The 25,784-nt window shown below is 57.6% G+C and overlaps 4 protein-coding genes across 4 annotated transcripts; 2 read left to right on the top strand and 2 right to left on the bottom strand.

The window, feature by feature from the left end:
• The first annotated feature begins 911 nt into the window (after positions 1 to 911).
• On the top strand, positions 912 to 2,061 carry LOC112987372 (C-C motif chemokine 4-like). Its single transcript, XM_026107260.2, has 3 exons — positions 912 to 1,033; positions 1,192 to 1,306; positions 1,502 to 2,061. Exons 1-3 carry the CDS (start codon positions 952 to 954, stop codon positions 1,605 to 1,607), a joined length of 303 nt encoding a protein of 100 aa, XP_025963045.2. The 5' UTR covers positions 912 to 951; the 3' UTR covers positions 1,608 to 2,061.
• Positions 2,062 to 7,110: 5,049 nt separating this feature from the next.
• LOC112987351 (C-C motif chemokine 3-like) lies at positions 7,111 to 8,626 on the top strand. Its single transcript, XM_026107220.2, has 3 exons — positions 7,111 to 7,437; positions 8,003 to 8,111; positions 8,247 to 8,626. Exons 1-3 carry the CDS (start codon positions 7,365 to 7,367, stop codon positions 8,338 to 8,340), a joined length of 276 nt encoding a protein of 91 aa, XP_025963005.2. The 5' UTR covers positions 7,111 to 7,364; the 3' UTR covers positions 8,341 to 8,626.
• Positions 8,482 to 10,914, bottom strand: LOC112987419 (PHD finger protein 7-like). Its single transcript, XM_026107327.2, has 9 exons — positions 10,887 to 10,914; positions 10,614 to 10,705; positions 10,419 to 10,520; positions 9,950 to 10,074; positions 9,686 to 9,848; positions 9,484 to 9,590; positions 9,277 to 9,390; positions 9,076 to 9,194; positions 8,482 to 8,504 (listed from the first exon to the last, which is right to left on the bottom strand). The coding sequence occupies exons 1-9, from the start codon at positions 10,912 to 10,914 to the stop codon at positions 8,482 to 8,484; spliced, it is 873 nt and encodes a 290-aa protein (XP_025963112.2).
• A 318-nt stretch (positions 10,915 to 11,232) lies between these two features.
• On the bottom strand, positions 11,233 to 12,624 carry LOC112987368 (C-C motif chemokine 3-like). Its single transcript, XM_026107256.2, has 3 exons — positions 12,289 to 12,624; positions 11,748 to 11,856; positions 11,233 to 11,612 (listed from the first exon to the last, which is right to left on the bottom strand). Exons 1-3 carry the CDS (start codon positions 12,359 to 12,361, stop codon positions 11,519 to 11,521), a joined length of 276 nt encoding a protein of 91 aa, XP_025963041.2. The 5' UTR covers positions 12,362 to 12,624; the 3' UTR covers positions 11,233 to 11,518.
• Between the last annotated feature and the right edge of the window lie 13,160 nt (positions 12,625 to 25,784).

Below are 25,784 nucleotides of genomic sequence, written 5' to 3'. Positions count from 1 at the left end.
GGCCAGCTGGGCTGTCGGGGAAGGGCCATCGCGTGTCCCCAGGGCCCAGCGCCGAGCCGCTTCCCACCACCCACCGGCCATCAGCACCGGCGACGTGCGCCCCGGCAGGCGTCTGCGAGCGGGGAGAGGCCGCTCGATGGCCAACTGCGGACAGACCGAATCCACCGGAAAAGCTCCAAACTGGCCTCCGCATTTCCCAGCCCAGCGCAGCCGCGAACCTGAGCTGCCGCCCACCCCAGTCTCAGGGGTAAACGGAGGTCCCGGCCCCCGGCCTCTCCCGGCACCCGAAGCTCCCCAAACACGTGCACGAAGCAGTGCAAAGCGGTGTTTCCGGTGGAAATTTTCATCCTGGCAAAGCGATTTTTCCACCCAAACAGCAGCTGTTTCTCCAGGGCTTTTTAGAAGGGGGTGTCAGGGCTGGGCTCAGCCATTTGCACCCCACCGGGGCCAGGCACACCAAGCCGGGCCTTCGCTGCGCCGAGGGAGGCCATGGGCTGGGAGCTGCCGATGCCACCTGCTCCCTCCATCAGGGACCCGGCCCTGGTCCCACCAGAGCGACTGCATCGGGGCCGCCTCACCCCGGCATCAGGGCTGCCTGCTCCTGCCCCGAACGCCCTGCCGTGGGGCACACTCCTTCCCCGGGTGCCGGGGTGCAGAGCCGGACCCCAAGCACCACCCGGCCACCGGCTGTGACGCTGGAGCCAGGAGTGCAGGAAGAGCCTGAGCTCCTCGGTGGGCCAAAAGCACCAGCTGAGAGCCAGGATTTTTCCTTCCTGGAGTTATTCTGGGAGGGGAAGAACATCCCCCACCCTCTGTGCTTTGGGACGTGGCCAGGGACCAGGTCCTCCCCTTTCCCACGCGATCGCCACCCGACGCTCCCCGATAAAAGCAGCCCGGCAGCCCCGCCAGGAGACTTCTCCCACCGGCTCCGTCGCCCAGCTGCACCTCGGCATGGCGAAGGCGGCCGGGGCCGTCTGTGCCTTCCTCCTCCTCTTCCTCCTCGCCGCGCTGTGCTGCCGGAGCCTGGCCCAGAGTGAGCACCGCCGGCCCCGCTCTGCCCGGAGAGCCCCGGCCGCGGGGATGGGGGAGACGCGGGGGTGCGGGGGGCCCCGGGGCGGGTTGGCTTCGCGCAGGGTGTCCGGGTGGCAGCCGGGTGCCTCCAGGCCAAGCCGAGCTCTCGCTGTCCCCTAGGAGCCCCGGCCATGCCGGACAAGTGCTGCTTCAACTTCCAGATGAGGAGGATCAAGAAGGACAACATAGTGGATTGCTACGCCACCAGCCCCGAGTGCCCGCACCGGGCCGTGATGTGAGTACCTGCGTCCCCCGCCCAGCGCCGGCGTCCCGCCGGGACCCGGAGCCTCCTCCCGTCCCGTCCCGTCCCCAGCCCGGCTGCCGGAGGTCACGCTGCCCTTCCGGAGCCCTGGGAACCGGGTGCAGACGCGTCCGCGCCGGGCTCCGCTCCGGCCACCCGCTAACCCCCCTCTCCTCCCTCCGCCGCCAGATTCAAGGTGAAAAACGGCAAAGAGATCTGCGCCCAAGCCAGCAAGGCCTGGGTGAAGCACTACCAGGAGACCTTCAAAGTCAGCTCCTTCTCCATCCCCAGCTAGGGGGGCCGCGGGGAGGCAGCGCGGGGCCCCCACCGCGCAAGCCCCTCGCCCGGGGGGACGCCAGGAGCAGCCGCCAGCAGCACCGGGCTCGCGGCTCCTCGGGCCCCTCGCTCACCTCCCCGGAGCGGAGGGGTGCTTTCGGTGCCCCGGGACTGGGCGGGACGGGCCGACCCCTCGGGGTGCTGGCTGCCGTTGGCCGTCCTGCGGGCGCCGCAGCTCCCTCGCTTTCCCCCACCCCGGGGCCGAGGCAGGACCGTTTCTTAGCCGGGGATCAGCCGCCTTCCCCGCCGCCTTCCCAGCCGGCCCGCAGACTCATCGCTTCGTGCAGCAGCACCGTCGGCTTGTGCTTCACGCCCCAAGGAGTCTCGCACGCGCGGGGGTTAAGGAGAAATGTCTGTGTGGTCACTTTTTGTACGGCACAACGAATAGAATTAAACATCATGTCATGTACGAACATCTGGCTGGACGAGTCTCTGGGCCGCGGGAGCAGCTGGGGTGCTGCGGCTGCCTCTCCTTGCCCGAGCGTTAGTTATGGCCGCGTCTGTCGGTGCTGAGGTCAACAGGGAGCTGGGAGGAGACGAAGCCCTGACCATTCCCGTCCTGTCCCCATGGCGGGGGCCCGATGTGGGGTATGGGACCAGACCCTGTTCCTGGGGGCTTCGGAGGCGGGACCAGCCCCGGGTTGGTGCCAAGCCTGCAAAGAGGCGGCTTCCCACCTTTCTCCATCCATCCCTGCCAACCCTGCCATCCATCCCTGGCCAAAATGCAGTCACAGCCCCCCACACACACAGCGATACCTTGCCAGGCCCCCCCGGGACACAGCCCTGGCTGCAGGGCTGCCTGGGGAGGAGACGAAGGAGACGAGCACGGGCACCGCGAGGGGCATGGGCGCTGGGGTGGCGGGGCTGGGGCGAGCAGGATGGGCATCACGGAGGGGCTGTCAGCAGGTGGTTTTTGCAAATAGACTCGCGTGGGGCTTCAGCAAGCGCGAGCGAGGACGCAAGCATCATCCTGTGTGGTTTGAGAGTGACAACAGCTGAACCCAAAATAGACTGCAGGCCCCCGAGCATCACCCTGGTGCAGAGCTGCTGGGTTGTTACCAGAGCTTTCAGCATCCTGCTTCCAGCCACAGGGTTGCAGTATGGAGGGGCTGGAGAGGCCCCGACCGCAGAAAATTTCCATTTATCGATTGGCATTTATAAATAACTTCAAGTGGTTCTTCCACTGGGGCGAGTCCAGAGCAGTCATGGAAATCCTTGCCGTGGGCTATATAATGCAGAGGCACAGCAAGGAGGAGCAGGTTGGTCTAAGCAACCTCAAACCAGCAAGAGCTAGGCTGCTGCTGAAGCCAACCAAGACCCAGCCTGGACATGAAGCTCTTCTCCTCAGCCCTGGTTTCTCTGCTTCTCGCTGCTCTGTGGGCTGAAACCCAGGGCAGGTCCTGTAAGTACCAACTCGGAGCCTTTTCTCATCCCTTGTGGGCTGCCCAGTCCCGTCCCAGACTCCTCCAGCCTGGGGTTGGGGAAGTCAGGGAGGAGGGAACTGCCTGAAATCCTGCTTCTGGCTGTGGGTTTTGGTTGCTGAAGGGTATCCAAAGCTGCCTGGGTTGCCCCGATCCCATTAACAGTGGGGGGAACCAGACTTTGGCATGGTTCCAGCAGGGCCAGACCCTGGCTTTTCACTGCCCCGGCTGTTGCCACCATCGGCAAGGAGGGTGGGTAGAGAACTGACTCAGGTCGTGACTCACATGGGACAGCACCAACCTCCATCGCTCCCTCTCAGTCCGCAGCCCCTACACCACGTGCTGCTACCCGGAGATGTTCATCCAAGACGCAATCCCTGCCTTCTTCATCAAAAGCTACAGGCAGACGTTGCCCAACTGCACCCGCAAAGCCGTGCTGTGAGTATCTCCCGGCGGCTGCATCCCACCGGCCACGGCCTTCCTCCCCAGCGCCGCGCTCCTCCTCACCCGGCATGTCACGCCCGCCATGTCCCTGCTAGTTATCCCGTTACGGCTGAGCCCCTGGAACGAGCCGCCCTCGAAGGTGGCTGCGGTGGCCCCACTACAAAACACCCTCCTTCCCGATTTATGCCAAATATTCCAATAAATCTGATTTTTAAGTTGCCAACTGGGAAAGAAGCAGATGTTAGAGATTGCTGAAAGAGGGCTGGAGGTTGCTAAAAGCCAGCAATTTGGGGAGCTGTCAGAGGGGGGTGCTGCTGGTGCAAGACTCACGCTGGAGGCCCCCAAGGTGCCGCCGGGGCTGCGTGGCCTCACACCCCGCTGGCAGGGCCACCACAGAGGACCTCCGGGCACATCTCAGTGCCGGCAAGTGACAAACTAACAAAAACCTCCCTCTCTTCCCAGTGTCGAGCTACAGAGGGGGAAGAAAGTCTGCGTGGACCCCAAAGCAGCATGGTTCCAGAAGTACCTACAGAGAAAGAATCAGACATCATCTAGACTTTAAGCAGCAGCTGACATACATGCTATTTATTTATAGCCCTGAATTATCTGTGTTTTCCAGTGTTTGGTCTTGTCTTGCTAACGTACGGAGCAAGCCCCATCCGCTCTCCTCATCCCCCACAGTCGCATCGCGTCCGTTGCTCAACACTACTGTGCTGTCCTCTACCGATCTAATAAAACGCCCTGCTCTGACCTGCACATCCGTGTCGCTGAAGTGAGAAGGTGCATGTCCCTCCTGGGGAAGGAGGACTCATGTCAGGGTTTCTCCTTGCTATGGGGACCTAGAAATAGTCCAGGAGACCTTAGGAGCGTTGTGCTACCAGAGGAGGGAAAGACAGACCCAGAGATGCTCTGCAAACCCAGGGCATCAGGCTCAGGGCTAAGGCTGAGAGCAGCCCCCCAGCTCCCCCGCAGACAGAGCAGCCCCCACCCCGGGCAAGGGGGTTAAGGAGGCCCCACACAGCTGCCAGCCCTTGGGTGCTGATGGAGGCAGGGGCAGCCAGGTGCAGGCGTTGGGGGTTGTGGGTTTTTTCTTATCTACACTTCCTTAGGTTTTGGGCGGGGTTGCTTTTCTGTTTTTTAATCTCTCTGCTGGAGCCGCCGAGGGAGCAGCGCAGCTGGAAGGGGGCAGCTGCCTTGCAGCTGGGCGTCCTGGAGGGGAGCCGGGCGTTAAACGCTGGCTGCTGGGGATGGAGGTTTAGGGATGCAGCTCGATGCTCTGCAGCGCTGCGGGCAAGGAGCAGGGCAAGGACACCGGGGGGGCTCAGGGATCCTGCAGTGACAGCCCGGTCCCCAGTGAGCAAGGAAAATCCCTGCAAAATGCCAAAGCCCCAGGGCGATGGCTGCTCTCCATTCCCAGGGGTGAGGACGGCCCCGGAGAGCCGAGGGTATGAGTCACTCCATGTTTGGACACGGAGCAGCGGAGTGAGCTCTTGCCCCGGGCTTAGCACCATCCTTTGGCCGAGGGCATGGCCCCAGCTCCGTCCGAGCCCCGTGGGAGGGATGTCTCCGGCCAGGCACGTGGAGGAAGGGCAGCACGTGTCCAAGCGGGACCGCTCCAGGCGGAAGTAACCAGGGACTTTCTCACTTCCCATGCAGCTTACATCAGAGCCTGCCTCGGGCCGGGACAGCCAAAATAGCAGCTTTTTGGCAAAGGCGAAGGAAACGGGATCGTGATGTCACTTATCTCAATGATTTCCCTAAAATAAGGAAGTATTTGGAAATGCACGCTTTGGCTTTCTCCGCGTTTCCTCCCCCCACCGCTGCTGGGGCAGCTCCGGCAGCAGCCCCAGGGTCTGGTGGGCAGCGCCATCCCCAGCAGGGCCTCCACCGATGCTTTCCAAAGGTTGCCCATGGCGGTGGTGAACCTCAGCAAAGCCACCGGCATCGCTGCGGAGCGGGAAAGCTCTTTGCGCCATGTGGGCATGGCCCCAGCAACAGCCCGGCCAGCTAGAGCACGGGAGCGATAATATTAGTAACAGCAACACTGCTGCGTCCCCGGGGTGTGGAGGTTTTTTTCCAGAGCCACCAATCTCTCCCCACATCCTGTACCCGAAGGTCTGTGGTGCTCTGGAAATAAATACACAGAGGGCCCTGGAAAATCAGATTAATCTCTGTGCAAATTTGCAACCTGAATCCAGATCCCATCTCACAAATGTTGAACGTTGAACATCGCCTGCGGAAAAAGCTTCCCACGACGCAGCCCCAGCTGCTGACCCTTGCAGATTCGTTTCAGAGCTCCCCATCGCCGCCGCTGCTCGTTGAAGCTCCAGCCCCGGGCTCCTGTGAGTGCGGGTCAGCCCGCACCAGTAGTTTCAAGTGACTCAGACCCTCTCAGGAAGCAGGACACATGTCACAAGACTGTTTCAAAAGCCATCTCATTTGAGAGCCTGCTTCGCGGCTTCTGGAGACCATGAACGTGCTGCCCTCGGATGGGCTGAAACCCAGGAACAACCGCAGGAGAGGAGCAGAAAGCCAAAATCCACACTTTGTCCTCAGAAAAGATGTAACGCAAAGCGTTCCCGCGGGCAATGGGGTTCCCACACACATCTGCCTTTGGGGTGCGGGGGGAGCTCAGCCCCAAGGTTTCCGCCCAGGCTGGCCTTTCCTGCAGGATCGCTCCCCCTCCAGGCCTCGGGGGTGCTGGGGAAAGCCCTGGTTGGTCATCACAGATCGACCCTGTGGGCATCTGGCTCCTCTCTCTGAAAAATAGTCATCCAGCACCTAACCACCACCCTTTCACATCCCTTGCAGTGGTGGCTTACATTTCAGCAGTGGTGGCTGAGTGTGGCCTTCACACCATGGTGCCATTTCCCGAAACCTCGAGGAGCATCCCCTGCCTTGCCCGAGGGTGTCAAGCCGTGGGCAGACAGGTTTCCTGGGCTGCTTTGACAAGAAGCAGTAAATTCTGTGGTTTCGCAGGAGGCTTTTTCATGTCTATGCCTGTGGTCTGGTGAAAAGAAAGAGCTGCATTGAGCCGGTTTCCAAGGAGCATGGTCAGGACTGAGCAGCCGTCCTGGGGCATGGCTTTAACAGAGGACACCATCGGCCTGGTGATACTCGTTGGCCGGTTGCCCTTCAAGGCTGGTAGCATCCTGGCCAAGGAAACCCTGCTCCACTGGCTCTGCCTCTCAGCCCGCCTTTAGGGGCTGTTTTGCTCCCAGGCGGTGGAAAGGGATGGAAAAGTTATGGATTTTAATCGTGGCAATGCTTTCACTGCCAGCAAGAACGGCAGTGCCCGGGAGCGACTGAACACAGCCGGCTCGGCGGCAGCAGAGCAGATCTGCGGCGACGCAGCGATGCTGCACGGGGCTGTCGCGAGGCAAATCCCTGCCCGGGAGGTTGGTGGAAGCGCTTCGTGGTCGCCTGCCTTGGATTCCCACCAGGGCCCGGGATGGGAAGCTCTCCAGCCCACGGCGGGTCTCGGCCGGCCACCGAGGCGGGGGGTCGCGTTGCAGCAGTGGCGCGGGCAGGGCGAAGGGCTGGTGGCCGGGGCTGGGGCTGGGGCTGGGGCCGGTCCCTTCGGGGCAGGCAAACGGAATCTGAAAGTGGCGGAGCCGGGGATGGCGCTTCCCCTTCTGCGGCTTCCTTCTGTTGTCCACCTCAGCAAAACGGGGCTCATCCTGATCTAATTTCCCCAGTATGATGTGCTCATCTTCTTTCTTTGAAACCCTGCGCCCCGCCCAGCGCTCCGGCTATAAGAGGGGAGCAGCGGCCCGGGGCCCAGCATCGGGCAGGAGAGCAGCTTGGCAGCACCGGTGCCGCTCCTGCAAGCCCTCAGCCCCAGCAGCACCATGAAGGTCTTGGTGGCCGCCCTGGCTGCTCTCCTGCTCGCTGCCCTCTGCTCCCCGGCGCAGGCCCATCTCGGTGAGTCGGCAGCGCTGCCTCCCTCCCTCCCTCCTCGGGGCCGGGGCCGGGGCTGGGGTGGGTGATGCCCTGCCGGGAGGTGCCGGGGCGGACGGGGGAGCCTTGTCCCCATCCATGGGGACCCTGGTGGCACGGGGAGGGCTGGGGTGGGGGTTGATGGTCGGGCTGGGGTGGGTGATGCCCTGCCGGGAGGTGCCAGGGCGGACGGGGGAGCCTTGTCCCCATCCATGGGGACCCTGGTGGCACGGGGAGGGCTGGGAGCGGGTTGATGGTTGGGCTGGGGTGGGTGATGCCCTGCTGGGAGGTGCCGGGGCGGACGGGGGAGCCTTGTCCCCATCCAGGGGGACCCTGGTGGCACGGGGAGGGCTGGGAGCGGGTTGATGGTCGGGCTGGGGTGGGGGTCTCCTGCTCGCGGTCTGCACGGGGCGTCCCCGGGGTGGGATGCGGGGTGGAAACGTCCGACGGCGGCGGCCGGGCGCCCCGGCGAGGGCTGCGGGGCCCCGGCATGTGGCCGCCGAGCTGTCGGGGCTCACCGGGCGCTCCGCCCTCCCTGCCGCCCTCCCAGACGGCGTCCCCACGTCCTGCTGCTTCAGCTACCAGCTCCGGCCCATCCCGCGGGGCCTCATCGCCTCCGCCTACGTCACCAGCAGCAACTGCACCCGGCCGGGAGTGATGTGAGTACCGGGGCCGCCGCCGCCCCGGCCCCCTGCGCACGGGGGTCGGCCCGGAGCGGGGCTGGGGGCGGGCAGGGGGCCGGGGCACCCGCGTCCTCCCGGCAGAGCCTCCTGACGGCCTTTTGCTCCCCGCAGCTTCGTCACCAAGAAGCAGCGGGAGGTCTGCGCCGACCCCCAGGCCGCCTGGGTCCAGGCGCACCTCAGGCACTTCCAGGCCAAGCAGAACTGACCCGGCCCCGACGGCATCCCGGGGCGGCCGCCGGCCCCCGCCACGGCACGGCCGCTGCCCGCCCGGCCCTGCGCTCGCCATGGACCCCTTGCGCTGTGTCTTCTGGAGTGGAGCACTGTATTCTATTTAAGTTATTTGTGGTTAACTTAAGTTAAATATTTTTGCTAAAAAAACAGAAAAGGGAAAATGCAAAAAGAAGTTCAATAATTTAAGTAATTTATAATGTCTGCTGGTGAGGATCCAGGTGGCTGGTTCTACTGCCTCAATAAAGTGTTTGGATTAGAAAGCCCTGTGGTGTCTCTCTGAAATCCCTGCCGGAGCCCCCGGCCCAGAGACGGGGCAGGCGGGACCCCCGTGCCCCCCGCACCCCCTGCACCCCGGCTCGCTCCCTTCCTTCCTGCGGGACAGCTCCGTTCCCGAGGCCCGGCACAACCCCAGGAGCCTCCCCGGCGGCTCCGCCACCAGCACAGACCCACGCGTGGTTTTTTTCGCCGTTTATTAGGGACCTGCCGCAGGCTGGGGGGCAGCCGAGGGGCTTCCCTGGGGCAGCAGGGTGGCCTTGGAGCATCCCGGCCTCCTCTCCTGGCGCCGTCGTCCCCGTGGGGAGGGTGCTGCGGCGGGGTGCCTGCGCCGTGGGGACGGCAGCTAGCGGGGGGCTGCGGGGGGGAGCGCGGAGGTGAGCGCGGCCGCCCCCCAGCACAGCCCTGGGCCCCTGTCCCCCGCCGTGCCCCTCACCGGTGCCCGGGCCGGCGCAGTCGCCGCATTCCCAGGTCCCGGTGGCCTCCGCGAGGCCACTGCAGCGCTGGTGGGTGCCGCGGGAGCCGCACGAGTCGCAGAGCAGCAAGCGCCAGGGTCTGCGGGGGCGACGGGGCCGGTGAGGGCCTGGGACGAGCATGCGGCCTCGGCCTCCCCCGGGACCCTCCGCGCCGGCCTCACCCCTCCTCCTCCGCCAGCTCCCGGCCCGCCGGGCACAGGCAGGCGCTGGCGTCGCAGGAGCTGTGCCGCCGGTAGTGGTCGTCGAAGGCCCCCTCCTCTTCCCAGGCGGCGTCCCTGGGGGGGGGGACAGGCAGGGGGGTGAGCCAGGGCCCCCGCGTCCCGGCAGGGCCCCGGCCGGAGCAGCCCCGCGCGGAGCCGGGCGCCGACCTGTCGGGGATTTTGATGCCGAGGCGAAACATCTCGGCCTGGAAGGTCGCCACGTCCTGGCAGAGCGGGCAGCGGAAGTGGTGCAGGGCAGAGCGCAGCGCCTGGCCCTGCGGGGAGAGGCGGCCGCCCGGGAGCCCCCGTCCCGCGGGCGTCCGGCGGGGGCCGGGCGAGGGGAGCGGGGGAGATGGCGGGCAGCGCGTACCTGGATGCAGCCGCGGTGGAACCAGGCGCTGCGGCAGGCGGGACACACCAAGGTGCCGAAGCGGGGCCGCCCCGCCACCGCCTCCTGGCAGATGAGGCAGCGGGTCTGGCCCCGCTGCGGCGCCCGCGCCCGCTGCACCGGCCGGTGCTGCCAGCAGAAGGACCTGCGGGACGGGATGCGATGGGAGATGGTGGCTCAGCTCCCTGCCCCGCGCCAGCCCTCCTCCTCCTCCTCTTCCTCCTCCGCGGCACCCTCCAGACTCACTTGAACTCCCCGAAAAACTGGGAGACGCAGCCTCGCTCGCCGCCGCAGGGGAAGTGGAAGTTTCGGGGGCACCTCCGGCCCCGGCACGCGACGGAGGCCCCCCGCCGCCGGCAGACGCAGCAGGTCTGGGGACGGCACGGTGGCGGCCGGCGTCAGCACTGCGGGCCCGCGGGCAGCCCGGCTGCCACCTCCACCACCGAGCATCTTTGCCGGCCCGGGGATGCTGAGTGTAACACCTCGGGCGTGAAAACCGTGAGGCTGAAGGGAAGCATTTTGATCGTTTTCCCCTCCAAATGGCCGTTCTGTGCAGAAATGGACCTCTTTGGCCACGCAAGGACCCGGTGGAGGACCTGGCTGCAGCCCGCTGCCTCCTGCGGAGCATCCCCGGGAGCGTGCGGGCCGGCGCAGAGCTGGCGGCGTGGGAGCCGAGCTATGGGACCGCCGCGGGGCCATGGGCACCCAGCCTCACCTTCTGGGCCGCCCGCTTCAGCTCCCGGCGGATGTCGGCGAAGAGGAAGCCGTAGAAGCCCTCGCCGTCGGCCCCGCTCTGGCTCAGCCCGCTGGCGTGGTACTGCGGGAGGGAAACGGCCGCGCGTCCCCGGGGCTGGGCGCCCGCGGGGGCCGGCGGGTGCGGGCCGGGCCCCGAGCCGCGGCGGCGACTCACCAGGCAGTTTTCGTGGACGCACAGCCCGTCCCGCCGGCACGTCTGCCCAAAGACCTCGGGGTCGCGGTCCGCCCGCTGGCACAGCCCGCACGCTGCCGGGAGGGACGGCGGCACCGTCACCCCCCAAGTGCCACGCTGGGCCGCGAGGGCCCCCGGCAAGGACAGGGGATGCTCCTGGCGCACGGGGGGCCGCGTTTGCAAAGCCGGACCCGGCCTCCCCGGCTCCCTCCGCCGTCCCCGCTGGCGGGCACCGCCGGGATGCTCCGCGCTCACCCTCCTCCTCCGGGGCCGGCCGCTTCATTGCGGCGGAGGAGCGCCGGCTCCCTACGGCACGGGCTGGGGGGGGACGTGGCCCTGGGCAGCGCAACGCCCTCGCGCATCACAGTGGGGCGCCAGGGACGGAGGTGCCCCCGGGTTCCCGGGCAGGACTTGTTCAGCACCGAGACCCCCCAAGCGTGATGCCGGTGTCCCCTCCACGGGGACACACCGGGGCCCCAGGAGTGGAGCCGTCCCACGGGAAGGAAGGGCGTGAGCCGGGGCACAGGGGGTTTGGGGGTCCCGCCTGCCCCGTCTCTGGGCCGGGGGCTCCGGCAGGGATTTCAGAGAGACACCACAGGGCTTTCTAATCCAAACACTTTATTGAGGCAGTAGAACCAGCCACCTGGATCCTCACCAGCAGACATTATAAATTACTTAAATTATTGAACTTCTTTTTGCATTTTCCCTTTTCTGTTTTTTTAGCAAAAATATTTAACTTAAGTTAACCACAAATAACTTAAATAGAATACAGTGCTCCACTCCAGAAGACACAGCGCAAGGGGTCCATGGCGAGCGCAGGGCCGGGCGGGCAGCGGCCGTGCCGTGGCGGGGGCCGGCGGCCGCCCCGGGATGCCGTCCGGGCCAGGTCAGTTCTGCTTGGCCTGGAAGTGCCTGAGGTGCGCCTGGACCCAGGCGGCCTGGGGGTCGGCGCAGACCTCCCGCTGCTTCTTGGTGACGAAGCTGCGGGGAGCAAAAGGCCGTCAGGAGGCTCTGCCGGGAGGACGCGGGTGCCCCGGCCCCCTGCCCGCCCCCAGCCCCGCTCCGGGCCGACCCCCGTGCGCAGGGGGCCGGGGCGGCGGCGGCCCCGGTACTCACATCACTCCCGGCCGGGTGCAGTTGCTGCTGGTGACGTAGGCGGAGGCGATGAGGCCCCGCGGGATGGGCCGGAGCTGGTAGCTGAAGCAGCAGGACGTGGGGACGCCGTCTGGGAGGGCGGCAGGGAGGGCGGAGCGCCCGGTGAGCCCCGACAGCTCGGCGGCCACATGCCGGGGCCCCGCAGCCCTCGCCAGGGCGCCCGGCCACCGCTGCCGTCGGACGTTTCCACCCCGCATCCCACCGCGGGGACGCCCCGTGCAGACCGCGAGCAGGAGACCCCCACCCCAGCCCGACCATCAACCCGCTCCCAGCCCTCCCCGTGCCACCAGGGTCCCCCTGGATGGGGACAAGGCTCCCCCGTCCGCCCTGGCACCTCCCGGCAGGGCATCACCCACCCCAGCCCTCCCCGTGCCACCAGGGTCCCCATGGATGGGGACAAGGCTCCCCCGTCCGCCCCGGCACCTCCCGGCAGGGCATCACCCACCCCGGCCCCGGCCCCGGCCCCGAGGAGGGAGGGAGGGAGGCAGCGCTGCCGACTCACCGAGATGGGCCTGCGCCGGGGAGCAGAGGGCAGCGAGCAGGAGAGCAGCCAGGGCGGCCACCAAGACCTTCATGGTGCTGCTGGGGCTGAGGGCTTGCAGGAGCGGCACCGGTGCTGCCAAGCTGCTCTCCTGCCCGATGCTGGGCCCCGGGCCGCTGCTCCCCTCTTATAGCCGGAGCGCTGGGCGGGGCGCAGGGTTTCAAAGAAAGAAGATGAGCACATCATACTGGGGAAATTAGATCAGGATGAGCCCCGTTTTGCTGAGGTGGACAACAGAAGGAAGCCGCAGAAGGGGAAGCGCCAGCCCCGGCTCCGCCACTTTCAGATTCCGTTTGCCTGCCCCGAAGGGACCGGCCCCAGCCCCAGCCCCAGCCCCGGCCACCAGCCCTTCGCCCTGCCCGCGCCACTGCTGCAACGCGACCTGCCGCCTCGGTGGCCGGCCGAGACCCTCCATGGGCTGGAGAGCTTCCCATCCCGGGCCCTGGTGGGAATCCAAGGCAGGCGACCACGAAGCGCTTCCACCAACCTCCCGGGCAGGGATTTGCCTCGCGACAGCCCCGTGCAGCATCGCTGTGTCACCGCAGATCTGCTCTGCTGCCGCCGAGCCGGCTGTGTTCAGTCGCTCCCGGGCACTGCCGTTATTGCTGGCAGTGAAAACATTGCCACGATTAAAATCCATAACTTTTCCATAGTTTAGGTATGAAAACCCCTTTCCAACCCAGTGTATCCATCACAGCTGTGATACTGAATTATCTATAAAGTATGTATTGCCTATACATTCATCTCCATAACAGTGATGGTCTGTTGGTCATCTAAGAAAATAAAGGCAATGGAGGGACTAGATTGGGTAGGCCTGGTAGGTCCCTGGGGGTCTCACACTTGTCCTTGCTTGATGAAAACCCTGCCATAAGGCATATTTTCATGCTGGAAACCTTGTAGAGAAGCCAAGGACTGGATGCCCTGTAGGGACTGGACTCCTCCGTTGTCCCGGTGGGCTCAGGCTGCAGCCTGTCCTGTCACCCTCCTCTTCCTGGGCCTGGACAGAGGATTTTCACCTCTTTACCTATGGGCTTCTATTTTGTCTTGGTCTGCAGCCTCTTGACAGCTAATCTATGGCTGTTCCTGCTTGCCCACTTCTCCTCAAGCAGCGATAACTTCTTCCAGTTTAGCTCCTTGGACCAGCTTAGCCCAAAAAAGCAAATACACTGATACAAGAGAAGAGACAGGGCCATAAGGGTGGGAGCTGGAGAGAGGACAAGGTTTGCCAGAGCCTGCTGAGATCAGCTCATAGCAGCCTTGCAGATGAAACATCAAGGCGATTGTAGCGTGACTGAAAAGGGGCTGCACCTCCTGTCCCAAAGGGTAATTCCCAAAGATCCCCATTGGTAAGAAAGAGCTCCAAAATTTGCAACTTCCTCCTTTTTTTCTTTTTTTTTTTCTTCTGCCCTTGCCCTGACATTGCCCCATGGGTGCCACAAAAGGTCGGTTGCTGAGCTCCAAGGCACCACACAAACTCCTGGCCTCCCACCATCTGCCCTCTGACCCTCCCTCAGTCGTGACTAACTCCTGCCACCCCTGATTCAAGGGGAAGGTTTGGCTCACCCAGCTGCTGAGCAATAGCTGTGCCCGTCCTCCTCATCCCCACAGCTGGGCAGGGGCGATACCCCCCACCCACACTTCCCCATTTCATACACAGGGATAGACCTCACATTGGCTGCAACGTCCTTTTACCTGCAGAGCTTTTCCTCTGCCAAAAGGTCCCGGTCCAAAGGATGCGTCCCTCAGAGATAGCACTTGTTTGATATGAGATGTAGGGCTGTGAGAAAAGTTTGTGATTGTTTCTTTTTGAAAAGAACAAAAGGGGAGAGGAGACGATGGGTGTGGATCATCTCATTGGAGACCATCAAGAGGAGCTAGAGGGCACTGATGGGACCTCAGAATGATGGTACGGAGAGAGGTGACCCCTCCAACCTTCTTTTGCTGTCTTTGATTAAACTATTTCCGTTTAAGCCATCCTATGCTCTTGCTAGTCAAATGTCTCTGAACAGAGAAAAGCAGAAGGAAAGGGCTCAATTCCTCAGAAGACTGAAGGTCTGCCTGAGTTTTTTTTTGTCAATGCCATTACACAGTCACTAATAGGTTTCTCCTAACCTCAGACATCCTCTGCGTACAAACAAAGCTCAAGTTCAGGACATTACCCAGTAGAAATCACGTGTTTTTACAAACCTCTCTGCTCACATACCTGGTGTCTCCCACCGAGACCTGTTCCAGGTGCCAGGTCGGGTGGGATCCAGCACTTACACCACCTCCACTGCTGCACCACCATCGCCTCTGGCAGGGACCTCTGCCCTCCAGCCACCTTGTTTTGGCATTTCCCCTGCCCTCATCAGACCCGGCTTTGCCTGCCCCAGCAATAGCAAGAGCTGGTCTCCAAGCTGAGTTTTGTCTCATCAAATGGGCTCCTGACTCTGCTACGGGTCTGGCATGAGAAGGCTCCAAGTGCTCAGGGCAGGAATGGAGCCACCAACCACCTGCAGATGGGCTGGTCACCCAAAAGGCAAGTGGACAGTCACTAGTTTTAGGGGAGAACGCAGTCAGCACAAGGATAAAATGGGAGAGTCAGCAGCAGGCAAGGCTGGAGACTGAAAGTGATGCAGCCTGAACATGAGTAAACTAGGGGATGACACTTGGCTGGGGAGAAAAAGCAAATCTGCCTCTGCTATGTACAAATAAGATTGCGTAAGGCACCTGATGCTTTTGTTTCCTTAGGAACCAGTAAAGCCAGAGCTGCAACACCAGGCTTAGCTTTGGAAGCGAGATCTGCAGCAGCAAGGAGGATCACAAGTCAGGGAAACTTGCAGCCCCTGGTTCGACTGGTTTAGTTCAGCAAAGAGAAGTGGGAGGGAGCACACTGGTACACAACAGGCTGTTACAATTAAGGCCACAAGCAATTGCTCTCAGGGTTCAATGCAGGAGCAAGATGCTGAGCTACCCAAACCCCAGCAAGGGGTACCTCCGGGGAAAGCAGTCCCGAGCCAGGGTCGAGCTGAGCTCAGGCAGGAGGGACGAGTCACAGGGCACACAGCCAGGTCTGAACAACGGCAGTGGGGGATGCTGGCTCCGTGGCTGGCAGGGGGGCCCTTTGCCTGCCCAAGCAGAGAGAAGAGAGGATTGGGACTTCCTCAAACTGAAGCCATTCCTTTTCTGGAGGAAAGCAGGTATCCAACATAATGAAACCGCCACTCAGATGTAGCTGTCCAAGAACTGCTGTCCTGCTCGTGCCGCTTCCTCATCTGTAGGCTCAGCTCTGCTCCTACCTCACTGTCCATCTGGCAGAAACACGAGGGACTTTAAACATCCCCCACTGCATGCCACCTTTAAAAAACAAACGCCAGACCCCACCTGTGATGGGCTGTCCCTGTATCAGTGCCAGCAGAGACACTGTTTTCATCTATCCACCCCAAAGTGCTTTATGGAGAAGTCACTATGACTAGCATTATCCTATGCACGGGGAAATGGAGGCAGTATTTGCTGCCTTGAAAAAGTAAAATCACCCTGTTTTTTCATATAGAAATCCTGCATGAGGCTCCTGACTTTTCCAGGTAAATAGGAGGCCTGATGCTAACTGCCGAGTGAGGGATGGCCAGGAGAGCAGCAACACGAAACAGCAAATGCCAGGACAGCAGTAAGGAATATCCCATTCCCCCACAGATACCAGAAACGGAGAGATGCAAAGATAAGCAATCATCACAGTGACAAGTGTGATGATCTATGGGCACCGGCTTTAGCAGTAACCAAAGAAACTTGTCATCTAGTTGGAATCACAGGAACTCTCACAGTTGCAAAGATTTTTTTTTTGATGGAAATGCAAAAATATTTCCTCCTCATTGCAGAAGTAGCTGGCTGAGCTTTCAGTTCTTCATTTAGAGTGGAGCCGGATGGGACAGCTTACTGGATGCTGACGAAATACTTTCCATTCTAACTGGAATGGAGGAGGCTATTTCAATGAATTGCAAAAAACTGCAGGTCAGTAAAAGTAGATAGTTTGTGTTCAAGTATGTTTAAGGAATTAAATATAAGGAACTGAAATAAAGGGATAGTGAAGAAATGACTTCTGGTTTTAATTCTCCTGTGGTAGAAGACCTCGGCAAGCAGATGATTTTCTAATCCAGCAGAGAAACACAGGAGGTATTCAAAAGGCATGTGAGGGAATTGCCTGTTTGTGAGCAGCAATTCCCAGTGAAGTTTTCAGTCCTGTAAGCAGCAGGGGAGACCAGAAATAACAGTTTTACAGTTGAAAATTTGAAAGACAAAAGACAGTAAGAGCCCATTACTTACTGGTGAAGGTGAGCAAGTAGCCAAAGATGCAGCACCTTTTTGGCTTTTCTTTGGGGAAAAAAGAAAACAGACAAAAACAACCCTCCTCCCTGCCCCTCCTCACACATGCGTTGTGGTCAGGTACTCGGGACAAAATTCAGTGCCAGAGGGTAAGCGCACAGGTGAGAACAGGGGAAAAAAAGGGGGGAAGGAAGAGGGAGACAAGGCAGGTGTGGTGAAACGAGCAGTCCCCAAAGATTGCCCTAGCACCCTTCTGAAACAGCTCATGGCCACCTCTGAATCACTGGTGATTAACACCACGAACTCACGTGGGGTGGGAGAGGTACCAGAAAGCCGCAGATGAGCAAACACGGTACTAGTCTTGCACTATCCAAGGCTTTCAGCACTGCCCTGCATGATCCTCCTGTGCAAACAAGCAAAGTATGGTCTAAAAAACTTTACCCCCTGAGGCTGTGAACACAGTTAAAAGAGCAGAGGAACCGTCATTACCGACGGCATGCAACTGGCAAGGCAGAAGGGGACAAGCCAAGACACAGCAGCCTGGCAAAGACATGCCAAGTGCTGCCCCACGTAGGCAGCCAGCAACAGCAGGGACAACATGCAGCCAGAGCAGACCCCGACCATCAGTCGGAAATACAGCACTGCCGCAGGAAAGGTCGCTCTCACTCTGGCTGCAGCTGGTGAAGAACTTGCCTCTTCGGGCTTCATGTCTCAAGAAAGGGGTGATGAACTGGAGAAGAGCGAGAGAAGAACGGCAAGGAGGCCCCAAGCCTAGATGGGGAAGACAGGCAGTGTCACAGGGTTCATTTAGACTGAAAGAGGAGATGAAGGATGCCCTCGGTCATTGTAAGAGGACAGCATCGCTTCCGGTCCCCGAGCCCACTAAAGACAGCATATCACAGACACAGTCGCCTCAGGCAGCAGCCAACTTCAGGAAATTCTCCCCAACGGCCAGGACTTTACACTGAGGGCAAATTCCTGCTCACTGGCAGAAGCGGCCTGCGATTCTTGCTGAGGGTCAGGGTAGAGGGACGCTGTCAGCACCTCATCCAGGAGTTGGTGTCAAACGCATGGGCTCTGCATTTTGCCATGCTAAAGGTATCACAACTGCCCCTCTTTGTTTGCCATGTGCCAGCATGAGACAGAAGGAAACGCAGAAATAGAGAGGAAACCGCAGGCAGAAAGAAATGGAAGAAAACCCCAGCACCACGCTCCTATGCGACTGTAAAGAAAGCCACAGGGCATTGTGCAATATCCCTCCGGGAAATGACACTCATCATTGATAAAAATTATGCAAAGGGGTCCCGTGGCTAGAGGTTGCAAGGGAAAAGCAGACCAAACAAATAGCCTAGCCCTGCCATAAGCTATTGCTAATCCTTGCGTACATTGTTTAATGGGGCAACTCAACATTCAGGATGAATTCCTGCACCAGGCCTCAATGATACCTTTTTAATACAGATCCCTGATCATCCCTTCACCCTCAGAGGATCCTGTCCTGTGTCTCGCAAAAAGACACACAGCCAAAGGCAGAAATTTTCCTGTGGTCCTGAACCAACGATAGACCTGTTTTCCCCCAGCTTGAGTGACTTTGACAATAGACTGAAAGGAAAGAGAGCAGAAGGAGTTAAAAATAACCTCTTCCCCAGGCAGGGGACTACAGCATGCCCACGTGCACAGTGCAGGCATTCATGAGCAATCGCCCTTGGCAGACAATGGCCCCCACCTATGGAAAAACATCAGGTCAGGTCCAAAAAAAGAGTAAGTTCACCCTGCAGACAGATGTGTCCAATACCACCCATCTATCCAGCACAGCATCACCAAACCATGGGGACTCACAGAGCTGGTTACCTTCAGCTCCATATCTGAGGGGCTTGGAGACCACCCCTGGGAGCACCCAGATAGCACTGCAGCCTTGGCTGCCCCAACGCAGTCCCTATCTCCTCTTCATAACTATCAAATCTTCCAACAAGATTTTTGTCCCCAGACTCTCCACACCAGCTCCAAATCCCCGGCCTCAAGCACCCCCTACTCCCTAAGACGAGCAGATACATTGCTTAAGAAGAAAAAATAATAGGGAAGAGAAACACTAAATGCAAGAAGTAAGCATTTGCATGAGAAGAACTCCGCTTCACATAGCAAGTATAACTATATCCCTCCAGCTACAACAGGGCTCAGAGCACAACATGCAGCAAAAAACCCAGTTCAGAAGCTCATTTGCCAGTACTACCCACCCAGCCTGTGGGCACCTTCCTGCCGCACTGTGAACCCCACTTTGCTGTGTCCCAGCTCCCCAGTCAGCACCCACATCCACCATCACACCGTGACCACCCCCATCACACCCCCAGATCCTGCTGTTTCCCTCCCAAGCCTCATCACTTGCACCTGCAGCCCTGTCTCCACCCAGCCCTCAGGCGGAAGAAATCCCTGAGGGCCAATTCTCATCAGGGCTTGCTTTGGCTTTGCAAGGACACACAGACTCTGGCCTCCCAAGGTGCTGATTTACAGCTCTTTCATACAGTTTGGCAGAGCTGGCAGGCCTCAGCTACTGCCCCGGCCAAAATCTGTGCCTGCCCATGTGAATACTTCATTGGGACTTTAAAAAAAGTTGCTTGCTCTCAGTGATTTCAGTTCTGAGTTTGCAGACACCATCATTACCTCCTGCACCAGACAGCAGATTGCGTAAGTCCCATTTCCATAAAGACAGGCTAAAAATAAATAAACAAAGAAATCTAAACTTACATAGCTGGAGTTATCTCATAGCCATGCAATTGCTTGTGTCTTTCTCCTCCGCTTTTTGCCTTTGGTGAGACCTTCTGCCAGAGTTTCACATGTTAATTATGCCTTGTGTCAAAATCTCTCTCTCTAGTAAATGGTTTCTCCCTTTAAATGGATGGATTCTATCTTTAAATCACATGGATGTCCCTTTGTTCTTCTCCTGGGTAAATAATCAATGTCAAATGTTTATTTTTAAGCTCCCTTCATCTGATTTGCCCAACTCTTTTCAATCTTTCATCTCTAAGTCGCTAAATACTTTCATCACCTGGCTCAAAGTCTTCTGTGTCGGCTCTAACCTTCTCTGAGTCAAAATGATCAGAGCTGAATGTGGCATCTGGAGGAGATCATCCTGCTGGTTTCTACAAAAACATTATGGCATTTGAAGAATTAGTTTCTGTCCCATCCTTCATGCCCTCCAATATTCTGCTTAATCCTTGGACTTGCAGTGCCAAAGATCAGCTCTAAAAAATAAGTAGGAGACGTTAAGTTTCATTTTCCAAAGAAAATGACATTTAGGGGACTTGAATGTCACTGAAGAGGAATGAAACAGAGACTTCTAAGTCACATGGGCCAAATATTCAGGAGCCCAGATATCTTTAAAATCTGGCCTAAACTCTATTGAAAATATTACCCCAGGCCACCTTCTTTCCCTAGTAGCTGTAGTTCATTTGACCCTAGAAATATAAATTAGTATTTCAAATGACTCGTAAGTGCATTTGCCAACACTGAATGTCATCCGCTAGCATGTTGCGCAGTCATCTAACTTGGTTAAACCCTAGTCTCCTCCAGTCCCGATTAATTTAAATGATCTTGTATTTTACAGTCATTTGCCCCCCACTGAGCCCCTCTCCAGGCCCTCAGGGCATCACACGAGATACAGAACATCCACAGTACATCATGCAGTATCAGTCCTGACGCAGACCGGCACTAACCTAATAGCTTCCTTTTATAAGTTCACAGATATTTGTGACCAAGGAAATGCAGTAGATCTCACTTGTCTAGGCTTCAGTAAGACATTTGAAATGGTGCCACACAGTAAATTATTAGCTAAGCGGGAGAAGATGTGACCGGCATATGAAATGTAAAGTGGGTGAAGAGCTGCCTGAAAGGGGCATGGTAATTGCTTCAGCTGAAAGAGGAAGCGTGAGACTGAGGGGGGTCTACCAGCACAGTTCCTTGAGTTTCTGCCTCAAAAATGATTCGGCGTAACATTTACATTAATGATCTTGGCACAAAAAGTAAGAGAATGCAAAGGAAATTGGCTGACGATGCAAAATGAGATGCTATCATCAATCCAGAAGAGGCCGGAATATCACACAGAAAGATTATAATGACCTTGAGGACTGGAGTAACAGAGACTGGAGAAGAGATTTGATCCAGTAGTGCAGACAGCATGACCGCACTGTTGGGGACAACAGGTAACAGGAGGAGCCGTTGTACTGTGGGAGTTCACCAGCTGGAAATGTCTGGGGCAGAAAAAGACCCGTGCTACAAATCACAGGGTTGTGATGAGACCCCCCGTGTCATACAACGTGACAGGAGGCAACAGCAAAGAGCTCGGCTCTGCAGGGGTTAGGAAAATGAGAGGGGCCATGACTTACCGGTGTGTATACATCATGGAGCTGAGCACCAAGAGTGGAAAAGAGCTATTTCAGCTAATGGTTACTGCTGGTATAAGGATATATAGCTAGAAACTGGTTGTGAATACAAATAGGTGGGAAATCAAATTTCCACATGAAAGCAGTGGGTTTCTCTCATTCAGGTTCCAGATCAAGCAGGGCAGATAGAAAACAACTACTGTTAAGATGGACTTTAGTCCTACTGCCCAACCAGCACACCTGAGAAGCTTTCCAGATTAAAGGTGTGATTTCCTTCTGAGTTTGGGCTGGTTTGTCTTGATAACAGCCTGTTCACAGAGACATTTTAGAGTCCTGTTTTAAAAGGCGTCACTAATCATAACACTGTTTCGGAAGGAAATGCTCCACAATGCTGTACACGTGCATTTGATCTGCGCAGAAGGTGGCTGCCTGCTCTGTTGTCGCCAGGGCAAATGCTGGATTCACTTGTTCCCCTCCAGGACTGGAGATGGTTTCAGTGGTTGTGGGTTTTTGGTATGCAATTAACTGTTTCACTCTGAAATCCCTCTGGCCTGCTCAGCTCAACTGTTTGCCTTGGAATGACTGAGTAAGAGCTCTTCTTCTTACGGATTTCCTCCAGAATATCCTCTGTGCACACTCCCATATCTAACAGCTCCTCTTTTCCCTGCCCTGGAGGTGCAGGGCTGAGGCAAGGCATCTTGCAGTGCAGACACCTCTGTCCCCTAAATTCTCATGACTACTTGCAGCTCCTGCTGCCCATAAGGTGGGCATTTCATCTTGCGGCCTTTTGCTCTTGATGTTCCCTGTATTTACACTTCCCAGCTCACCATCCTTGCTGCTAGTGTCCTGGGAGCAGGGTCACCTTTGCAGCAGTACATGGGTGCATCAGATCTCCTCTGGGTCCACTGGGGAAGTCTGTTCCTCTCTTTTCAGTTTCCACTGCATACCTGGCTCTGCTCATCTCCTGCGAGTCCCTCAGAACCTCGTAGGCAGCCTCTCTGCTGAGTCAGAAGAATTTTATAACATTGTCTGAAATTTTCAGGCTTTTTCTATTGACTTCCTCTTTTTTTCCTGGAATCTCCCTTTTGAATTTACTGACACAATACTATTTCTGGGGCCAATTTCTGTCCTTTCCCCTTACTCCTTTCCGCCACAGGATGCAGGACTGAATCACACTTTAGGCAAGATTATTTAATGGTCCTTCTGGGGCTCACATGTCTATCTCCCCCAGCCCATGACCCACCGCAGCCACGGCATCCCCCCACTCCCACTGCTCAGCTCAGCCATGAAGCCTCCCTCTTTGGACGGTCTCTTACGCTTCCCAGCTGAGGGAGCTGATTTTTTCTTCTATGAGTCCCCACGTGAGAGCACAGAGGTTTATGGCCTGGCAGATAAGAAGCTGTCACATGTGAGGTTTGCTCTTGGGGCCAAGCCTGGAGCAACGGCAACCACAGGCACTTTGTAAACCTTTTAAAAGGCCACTCCTTCCTGGGAGCATCTTGCCATAAATACACCTGCTGGGTGTAATCCTACTGTTATAACACGGCAAGGCCCTCTCTGCCTAACAGAGCTGTTTCTCTAGATTCAAGGTGTTCTTTGTTTCCAAAACTACTTCCTACTCCAATCTAGATGTTTCAGCACAGTCTCAGGGCTGGGATCCATCCACCCCTACCTGTCCAGAGCCCCTCCATAATGCTGCCCCTGCCACCGCTGAAAATGCCTTGCAGGAAAATGCAGAGGAGTCCAAAGAGCCAGAAATATAAAACATATAGCTAGGCCTTGTATCTGAACCTGTCTTTTGCCCACTCCTCCAGCTTTCCACCTCTTTGTGAGTTTGGCATCAGAGAGACACCTGCAATTGCTGTGCAGAGGTGACTGTGTGGGTTTTTCCTAGGGTAGGGTTGCCCCATCTGTGCACTCCAGCCCAGGGCCCCTGGGAAAGTATGTGCAAAGCAGACCCCAGTCTGCAAGGCCCCTCTTTCATGGGTTTTATGTCCTGAGATCAAGCACCTGTGTGAGGGGCTGGGCTGCCACAATACAACACTGGTCTAAGAGCCGAGACTTTGGGCTGTCTGGGTCCCCGCTGCAATCTAATCTGTGATTTTTGCCACCAGTAACATATTCCAGCTGTCCCCGTACCAGCACTGTGTCCCCAACACACTCCCCATCACCAAGAGAAGCAGCCTGGGAGCTCACTTGGTAAGGGTGACTTAGGGGTGCACGTAGGGCTAGTGCGCCTCAGGCACCTTTGCCTCCTGAAGTTTGAACACAGGCGCCAGGGATGTTCTCACAGAAGCTGGTGGCTGCCTCCAGTGACAGAACAAAAATCCTGGCCACAAGAGACAACGGTAGACCCTGCTGGTTCAGAGCACATGGCGCAAGAGAGAAGTGGGGTAGCAATAAAACATCCACCACTGAAATGGGATGCCTGGATGGCAACACATTGGCAGGGAAGAAGAGGCAGCAGATCACTCAAGAGCAGCTCTGCAGCCACAAGCAGTGAAGGCAGGATGTGAAATCATCACACTGCTGGTGACTGGGCTCCTCAGAAAGAGCAGCGCAGGGAGGAAAAGGTCAAGGGAGCAGATGACTCAGGAGACAACCACCCGCACTGCAGCATCCACCTCCCCACTCAGGGTTAATCCTGGATGCAGGCCACGTGAACAGGGACTAGCTGATCTCTAGCAAGCAGGTCCCTGGAGAGGAGATGCCATCTCTGAGGATGCTGAGATGCCTCTGCTTGGCAGTCTCAGAGGATCAGGCAGTGGGACGAGGGGAGGCAGAGAGGTGGCACTGGGTGCACAGTAGTACTTTAGCATATCAGCCAGGAGCAGGCTACAGGTTCTCTGATACAGACCTGGTAGGCAAAGCCTTGCTAAAATTACACTCCCTTTGCTCACTCCTACAGCTCAGATCAGGGACAGCTGGCTGAGCAAGAACATGCAGTTGCCCTGTAAGGTGTTTAGGAGGGGAGGGAGAGCCTCTATGGGTTAGAGCAAGTAGTTTTTCAGAGAAACACAGAAACCAGGGCTGGGGAAAAGTTCAGCTTCCCCCAAAAGATCAACATTCACTGTATCACTCCAAGGCCAGAATTCCACCCTTTTCCAGGTGATCTGCCAGTACTTCCTCACTGCTGCAATGTTTTATCTTCCAATTTTTGCTGCAGCTTGAGACCAGAACATCAGGACTTATCCTGCATGGACACAGAGGATGAATTTGTCCTTTCTGCTTTGCAGTAGCAGTTTATGTAGTTGCAGACTGTTTTCAGGCCTCCCTTACTTTCTCTTTAGGCTACACACCACAGTCCTGTCATCCTCTGCAAATTTAACAGGCCTACGCTTGATTCAGACAGCACTAATGAAAATCTCAAATAGCACCAGACCTGTGGGGTCTCACATGCTTCTGGCAGCCACTGATGAAATCCACTCTGAGGGCTATTTTCACAGTCTGATGATGACAATGATGTGTCAGGACTATTACAGGCTCTCTCTGTAATACTGAGAGCAAGCTCATACCCACGGGACTAAGCTGTTCATATAATAATCACTTCTCAGACTATAGAGTTTACACATTTTGAATCCCTATCAAAAACTGTGTCAGGTTAAACTCCAGGAAGAGGACATCAGCAAGCTGAGGCTAGTGTGGAAGCACACAAATCGGTAGGGATTCTCAAAGAGTAACCCCAGCTTTCCCAGCCGAGCCTTTCTGAGCTGCTGTGAGCACAGCCAGACCTGTGCAGCAGAGCTGCATTGCAGCACCATCTGCCGACTGCTGCCTGCAAGTCCACGGGCCTTCACCACAGTGTGCCCTAAGTCGAGCCTCAAATGTTCAACGAAGAGGCCGAGAGCATCCTTACATACCTCACATACAAATACCACGCTCTTTAGGATGACAAATCTTGCAATTATTGATTGGGATAATGTATCTGTGTTCTTCTGGCTTCGGGCAAATTCATGGCTCATGCTTCTCATACTTTCTTCACCTGAAGTTAGACAGTATCACATTCTCCTTAGCACAGCAGCAGTGCCTGTTTTAAGTAGTCAACACTGCAAGTACTGGAAGAACAAGCGTGAGCATCAGAAGCACTGACATGCGGAATATAATTGCTACAAATATTTATTTAGGTATTAAGCAAGCTAATGCCTGGGTGCACTTCTCTGCAGGCTCCCTTCCAGCAACACCCCTGTGCCCCTGAAGTTCTGCAAGCATTTCTCCAGCAGATCCCAGTGCCTCCTGCCTCCATGTCACCTTTCAAACAACACACCCACACAGGGATGCAGGAGCATGGTCCTCTGCTGCAGGTGAGCAATGCACAGCAAGAACACCTCTGAACCAGCAAGCTAAGGCAACTTGGGCAGACAGGTTTCGTTTTTAAGCTGGCAGCATGTCCCTACGGAAATGAATCAAACATACACGTGGAGCAGTTCTCTTCCCCTCTGCACCGTCCACAACTCAGTTTAGGATGTGACAGTGAGGGGAAGCCCCAGCACATGCAGCAGAACAAGGGCACAGGCCTGGTTATTTATGGCAAGACCAACAAAGAAGGAACAGGAAGGGAACACCAGAGAAAGCCCAGCACTTCTCTGCCCTCCCTCCCTCCAAATCTGAGGATGCCAAGTTCCTGTGTGCTTTTCTCCTCTAAGACCATTTCTTATCTCACCACTGTCCAGTTCTGGTCAATGCCACCAGCCCAGCTTTGGGCCTCTTCCCTCTTTGTCTCCACCTCACACAGGAGGCGCTTCCCAGACAGATCAGAAATTATGCACGGAAAGGTCAATAGTCTGC

The sequence above is a fragment of the Dromaius novaehollandiae genome, chromosome 19, assembly GCF_036370855.1.
Source record: "Dromaius novaehollandiae isolate bDroNov1 chromosome 19, bDroNov1.hap1, whole genome shotgun sequence".
Taxonomy (NCBI): domain Eukaryota; kingdom Metazoa; phylum Chordata; class Aves; order Casuariiformes; family Dromaiidae; genus Dromaius; species Dromaius novaehollandiae.
This window is presented reverse-complemented; position numbering and strand designations above follow the sequence as displayed.

Coding starts and splice junctions, on each gene's coding strand:
- LOC112987419 (XM_026107327.2), bottom strand. CDS start 10,914: ATGAAGCGGCCGGCCCCGGAGGAGGAGG. Junction 10,706..10,886: donor GCCGGCCCCGGAGGAGGAGG/GTGAGCGCGGAG, acceptor CCCTCCCGGCAG/CGTGCGGGCTGTGCCAGCGG. Junction 9,849..9,949: donor CAGTTTTTCGGGGAGTTCAA/GTGAGTCTGGAG, acceptor CCCGTCCCGCAG/GTCCTTCTGCTGGCAGCACC.
- LOC112987351 (XM_026107220.2), top strand. CDS start 7,365: ATGAAGGTCTTGGTGGCCGCCCTGGCTGCTCTCCTGCTCGCTGCCCTC. Junction 7,438..8,002: donor CCCGGCGCAGGCCCATCTCG/GTGAGTCGGCAG, acceptor CCGCCCTCCCAG/ACGGCGTCCCCACGTCCTGC. Junction 8,112..8,246: donor TGCACCCGGCCGGGAGTGAT/GTGAGTACCGGG, acceptor TGCTCCCCGCAG/CTTCGTCACCAAGAAGCAGC.
- LOC112987368 (XM_026107256.2), bottom strand. CDS start 12,361: ATGAAGGTCTTGGTGGCCGCCCTGGCTGCTCTCCTGCTCGCTGCCCTC. Junction 11,857..12,288: donor CCCGGCGCAGGCCCATCTCG/GTGAGTCGGCAG, acceptor CCGCCCTCCCAG/ACGGCGTCCCCACGTCCTGC. Junction 11,613..11,747: donor TGCACCCGGCCGGGAGTGAT/GTGAGTACCGGG, acceptor TGCTCCCCGCAG/CTTCGTCACCAAGAAGCAGC.
- LOC112987372 (XM_026107260.2), top strand. CDS start 952: ATGGCGAAGGCGGCCGGGGCCGTCTGTGCCTTCCTCCTCCTCTTCCTC. Junction 1,034..1,191: donor CTGCCGGAGCCTGGCCCAGA/GTGAGCACCGCC, acceptor GCTGTCCCCTAG/GAGCCCCGGCCATGCCGGAC. Junction 1,307..1,501: donor TGCCCGCACCGGGCCGTGAT/GTGAGTACCTGC, acceptor CTCCGCCGCCAG/ATTCAAGGTGAAAAACGGCA.